This window comes from Hyalella azteca, unplaced genomic scaffold (genome assembly GCF_000764305.2).
Source record: "Hyalella azteca isolate HAZT.00-mixed unplaced genomic scaffold, Hazt_2.0.2 contig12391, whole genome shotgun sequence".
Taxonomy (NCBI): domain Eukaryota; kingdom Metazoa; phylum Arthropoda; class Malacostraca; order Amphipoda; family Hyalellidae; genus Hyalella; species Hyalella azteca.
This window is the reverse complement of record NW_025942351.1, coordinates 55,829-62,261: the sequence shown is the minus strand read 5'-3', so window position 1 is coordinate 62,261 and position 6,433 is coordinate 55,829. Positions and strand designations below refer to the sequence as shown.

Genomic DNA, 6,433 nt, shown 5'->3' with positions numbered 1-6,433 from the left:
ATCAGTCAAGCACTAATCAGTCAAACACTAATTTGCCAAGGAATCATCAGTCAAGCAATCATTTGTCAACAATCTTCTGTCGAGCAATCATTGGGCAAGAAATCACCTGTTAAGCAATCATCAGTCTAGCAATCATCTGTCCAGCAATCACAAGGCTTGTAATCATTTGTCAAGCAATCATCAGTCAAGCAGTCATCTTTCAAGCACTGAGTAGTCAACTACTTTTCAGTCAAGCATTAAGCATCAGTCATCTAATCATCATGTCGGTGTTATTTAGAATCATGTTTATGTTATTGTTCATAATAAACCCGGTCGCATCGTTATAGTAGTATACGATATGTTGGGGCTATTTCCTTAACACTTGGCGTGTTGATATGTTGTGTGTGCTTAACGATGCTGTCAGTACATGCATGCGTCATGTTCATTTCATAATCCTCTATTTTGAAATAAAAAATCTATAAATGATTTCGTAAATTTAAATTAGCAGTGTTGTCAATGTTTGCAAACACTACAATTCTAAGGATATGAAGTGTTTGAAGTTCTCTTTGTGGTACAAGCTCCAAAACCGGCCTGAGTTCAACAAGAACACATTAACTTCAAATGAATTCATGTGCTGAATGAATGAATTAGAGAATTGTTGAATTAGAGAATTAGAGTTGAAGGATTTCAACACTACTTCTTTATGGCCAAGCGCTGCCTTATGCGTTTGTTTTAGTCGCTTGTTGTATTTACAGTGTAATATGTAGCTATACAAGATTCATGCAAGGTTATACATTTATCAACTTATTAACAACCACAAGAAATTGCGATGCGTTCATTATTAAATAAAAAATTGTAGAATGTTAAAAAATTTCTTTTAGTGTTACAATTTCTAAGCTTTACGTTGGTTCAGAAGAACGACGGTGAAATTTTGATTGTAAACCGAAATTCTAATGATCTTTTGCTACTTATTGGAGATATTTAAAAATTATCGGTAATTGAAGTATTTAAAGAATTTTAATTATGGATCAATTTTAACCAACTATAACCGTAATGATACTTTTGACCGTGAAATTTACGATATTGGACAAATTTGTTAAAGTATTTTTCTTTAAAGGCATTTATCATCACGAACATACAGATGTGCATTGTGGAGAACACAGCGGGATTCTAATGCCACAATGCATCGGCAATTCGGCATCGCTTACCTAGCAGCAAGCGACTAGTTCAAACTACCAAAGGCATATAATAATTTAATATTATATGTGCAGCTCGATCTTAGATGTAAATCTTATAAGACATAAATTTAGCAACCAAGGACCAGCTTCAATTTCATTTTGATATCTTTATGTTGCGAGCTTTTATACAACATATCAACTTAATTACATACGTACATGTTATTTTTCTTAAATATCTATGCTTTGCAGGCGGCTATAAAAAAAGTGATTTAATTACCAGAACTAAAATTCAATTAAATATTTTGTGATTGCGATTTTCTCTTTAAGACGTCAATTTAATTACCTACGCACAACTTCCCTTTCAGTTGATTATCGTGAGTTGTTTAACAATCCATCTTTTAATTACCTACGCACAACTTCTCTTTCAATTGAATATCTTTGTGTTGTGATTTGCTTTTCATTTAATTGATTTATTTAGTGATTTAAAATTTTAAAACATAATTTTAATTACCAAAACACATCTTCCCTTTATTTTGAACATCTTTGCATTATATGACTTAATAAAAAAGATCAATTTAATTAACAATGCACAACTTCCCTTTATTTTGAACATCTTTGCATTATATGACTTAATAAAAAAGATCAATTTAATTAACAATGCACAACTTCCCTTTCAGTTGAATATCTTTGAGTAGCAAGTTGCTGAGAGCCTTGGCGGGTTGCCGCTTTTATTTATACAAAAGATCAATTTAATTAACAATGCACAACTTCCCTTTCAGTTGAATATCTTTGAGTAGCAAGTTGCTGAGAGCCTTGGCGGGTTGCCGCTTTTAGCATCACCACCCTGTTTCTATCTCTCAGTCTTTCATAGCCCCGCTCCGTGTGATCTTTTTTAGGGCGTTAGCGGCAGACGCCGTTAGAAGCGAGAGGGCAGCTATGCAGCCAATAGTAAACATGCGTTCAAAGAGGCGGCGTTGCTGTTTGAAGCTTGGCTCGACTCATGTGACCATAAGGGCACGCATCACAGTGGCGTTACTGCTAGCGACAGTGATGATAGTGATGCCTTTTAGTGTTGAGGCATTCGTCGCAGCTTTAGACTCTAATAATGATACACATGCCATCATCAGAGAAGACCGTGCGACAAATCTGCCACATCGAAGGTACTTCACGAGACCTCGGTACGACCGAGCTCTCACCAACGTCTTGTCTAATCAAGAGGCAATCGTTAACAAGTTGGACAGCTTGGTTCGTGATGTAAATTTCTTGAAAGATCTCGTGAGTCGAAAGGTTCAACTTGAAAGTCATGGCATCAATGTAGGACGGGAGGAAATGCTAATGCAAGAAGCCAAATCAAGAAATCGAGAACAGGAAAGACGTAAATCAGTTTTCAGCGGAATCGACGAGAAGCTTACAAAGCACTACAATACTAGAACATCACAAATTACGTACACTGAAAGCCCACGTCAACAACCAGTTCTTGTTCTTAAATCAAACAAAAAACACGACTTTCCTCATCCAAACCAGCCATCTCGGAATAAGAGATCTGCAGCGTACTATCAGGATGCATATTTGTATCAAAGCCCAGTTTATAACAACCATGCGACGGCTTTCAACCTGGACTCTGGCTTCGTGGAGAACAATCATATTGACACAACAGCCCAGTATTCTCTGGATAGTATTCACAGTCCCAGGTTAGGGTCGGTCCAACCTTTGACCAGATCAAGTCCCGGTTACCTGACGTCTTACGGGACCAGCCCGGTACTATCAGCCGTGTACGAAGACCCCCATCCAATGTATGGCCCCCTTTACGATGGTGGGGGTCAAGCCTCATACACCAACCCCCACTCGGGGATGCCTAGGGCTTCTTACCAAGACTCAGCTGTAATTTTGGATCCTATTTTGGATAACCAAAGAAGAAATATTCAATATGTCCCTAACATTCAACCCGCAGCTTCCCACGAGCCCTCCGTAGAACCAAACTTCAACCTCGAAACTGAAGGGAACGTACCCAATGACGTTCGCCCTGAAACACCTTCAACAGAAGATGCTCGTTCCTCACAAGCACTGAAATCATTAGTGCAAGAGTTGCTTTCCCTCGTTCGATGGCTCGTGAGAAAACAACATCAAAGTAGTTCAAGTCAGAATAATTTTATTCATAATCTCAAGTACGCACTTAATCAACGACTTTTAACTACTGAAGAAGAAATAAAGGCTGCCGTGTCGACCCAAACAGAGCAATTAAGTGAAAAAATCTTGCTTGGGTTCGAAATCAATGATTGTCGAAATGTAAGTTACTTGATATACGAAACGATTGCAAATGGAACTTCTCTCTGGGAGCAGAATTTTGCTCAGATGAGCAGCCAAGCAGTAAATTTCAAGAAAAATACTTCAAGCATCGAGGGTTCGGACACGATCCCAAAAGTATCAGATGACATTGTGAGGGTTATGCTCAACGATGGTTCTCACCACACCTATAATTACTCCGTTCACCCTACTCCTACTTATGATTTATACTCTACGCATCCATACCACTCGAGCTCCATGCATCCTCACACATCCAGCAATTCTCTTCCATATGGAGTGTCAGCTAAGGTCGATGATAATGAAGCGTTGACAGGATCAGTCCACTACAACGAAGGCACTCAAGAAACTACGACACATAATAGCCTCGAAGATATATTAAGCTTTCTTGATTTCTCAGATTATTTATCGAGTCCGAGGATCGTGTCAGATCCAGATTCCGTAATCGATCTTCCACTACTTGTAACCTCAGCATTGCCATTGGACTTCAACGAAACCAAGCCTAACCACGAGGAACATTCGCAGGATCCTGCAGTAGCCTCCAACCAAACCCAAACAAATAATGTAATTCTACCACGCGAGATCCAAGCAGCAAAGATTTTGTTTATAGCGTCTCAAATGTTCAAAGACTCGCTCACTACAACAGGTTCGAGCGATGACGTACAAGAAAACCACAACAACGGAAACGTTTCTCGCTGCTCACCAAATCGAACCGAGTTCTTGCAGCCTTTCACTGACGACTTCCGGGCCTTTCTTGAGGAGCTCAAGATGAGGCTGGGGGAAAGTGTTTCTCAGAACATAAATGAAGATTCGGTAAGTAGAAAGTAAAAGAAATATTGATCCACGATACGCTTATTTTGAATGAATTATGGTCTGCCATTTGTCGCCGTGTCTGCAATTTTTGAATTCCCTCTCGGTATAAATAAATAACCGTATGTATTTTATCCAGTCAAAATGAATTAGTGGATTTCTTCATTCGAATATGATTATTTCAAATAAAATTGTAAATAGTTACTCGTATGTCCAGCTGGAAGGTGTACTGGAGCGATCACTGCGTCCCAGCGTGACACATCTTGAGGACAGAATCCTTGGGTTGCGGATCTACTTAGACGCAGCCATGCTCAAACTGCGGCATGAGGTGGGTTAAATAATATACTCGCTGCGTTAAAAAAAGAATAAGTCATTTCATTTTTTTCATTTATAGACTGTAATAGAAGATGATGTAATTGTCATGATTAATTTGATTTAAATGCCAAATAGTATCCTAGTGACGTCACAACGCACACGAAGCACAGGCCACATGACGTATAGACGACAAGATGCACACTTCATACACACTACACATAACGCACAATATATATTACGCATGACACACTGCATATATATTACGCATGATACACTACATATACTACGCAAGAACATCATGGCACCACATCACGCACACGGCGCGTGGCCGTGTTGCTACGCCATACGCATGTACGCATCACAGCCGACATGTGAACACCGTAGCTGTGATGCGCACGACAGCTCAGCGGCACCTGTAGAGCCGGTCTTCCCTTTGATGTTGAAGCTCTAACCCTCACATCGTCTCCCCTCACCTCAGCTCCCCTTATATTTAGAATCAAAGGAGGCCGCCGTCTCATCAACTGTCCCACTCACTGCTTTTGTTCACCATCGCCTTTACTCACCCTTATTTACTCACCATCGCCTTTACTCACCCTTGTTTACTCACTATCGCCTTTACTTACCCTTGTTTACTCATCATCGCCTTCACTCACCCTTGTTTACTCACTATCGCCTTTACTTACCCTTGTTTATTCACCATCGCCTCTACTCATTCTTGTTTCTCCCCCAGTTTCCTTCATTAATAATGTACGAACCTCATTCCAAATGCCACACTTCATCCTGGATACAAATAATTCACTATGAGCTTCTGTTAAGCATGGGAGTTATGAAGACAGTTATTTATCCTATGACATTGTTCGCAATAGAATAATTACCTTATGATCAATTATATAGGCTTGAGAATAGTCTCCTCAGTGACAAGTTCTCAGATAACACTTTTCGTATAAGGTTATTTTCATCAAGCTTATTAGTAGCAGATGATACTCATTAACCCCCTTACCACCAGGTAAGGGGGTTAATCATCCGCCCATCAATCTCATCAGAAACAAAATTTTCCCATTAACTTTGGTAGTACCAATGTTCTTTGTTAACATCATTATAAGCTTGTGGTCCCTCTCAACCCTCATCAGTGTCAGGTAATCAATTTCAAATCAACTATCGGCATGTCGCTAGTCCCTTTATCTGTAGGTTGTCTTTTTCAACCTAATTTTCAACCTAGGCACTATTAGTGAAAGGGATCCCAGTTGACACTATAGCATAAGTAACACCCAACACAGCGCGTATAAGCAGCTTCATTATCGCAGGATATAGTAGTATGTGCGTATACTGGCAAAATATTATCATTGTTGAATGGTCGACTAATATATACAGACGAATTAATACAAAAAATACCCCACAGAGCGCTTGTAGGTATTCTCGTTATTGAATGATCAACAAATGTATAGTGATTAATTAACATAAAAAAATACGCCAAAGAGCTCAGTTCAAAAGAACACCTTGCGTTGAAATAGCAATGCATTATAGTTAAGTGATGGCGCTGTAGCGGCAGGAACAGCGTTCTTTGCTTCGGTTTAAGGACGAGCCACAAAGACTGGGAATGTCGGCCTGTGTTTACCGAGTCTGCAATTGATGAGACGTCTGCCTCTGCAGGCTCTTTTGATCTCTGCAGCGACGGCGTGCTGGTCTACAGCTGCCATGTCTATACAATTGTGCCTGCCATGTCTGTACAATTGTGCCTGCCACCTGCTGCCATGTCTGTACAATTGTGCCTGCCATGTCTGTACAATTGTGCCTGCCACCTGCTGCCATGTCTGTACAATTGTGCCTGCCATCTGCTGCCATGTCTGTAC

At 40.0% G+C, this 6,433-nt stretch overlaps 1 protein-coding gene across 1 annotated transcript in view; it reads left to right on the top strand.

Moving 5' to 3' along the window:
* The first annotated feature begins 1,933 nt into the window (after nt 1–1,933).
* LOC108679621 overlaps nt 1,934–6,433 on the top strand; it is a 6,860-nt gene continuing 2,360 nt past the window's right edge. Inside the window, exons 1-2 of the mRNA XM_018168280.2 lie at nt 1,934–4,271; nt 4,486–4,596. Coding sequence (XP_018023769.1) covers nt 2,094–4,271; nt 4,486–4,596 — 2,289 coding nt within the window. The 5' untranslated portion in view covers nt 1,934–2,093. The remainder of the gene's footprint in view (nt 4,272–4,485; nt 4,597–6,433) is intronic.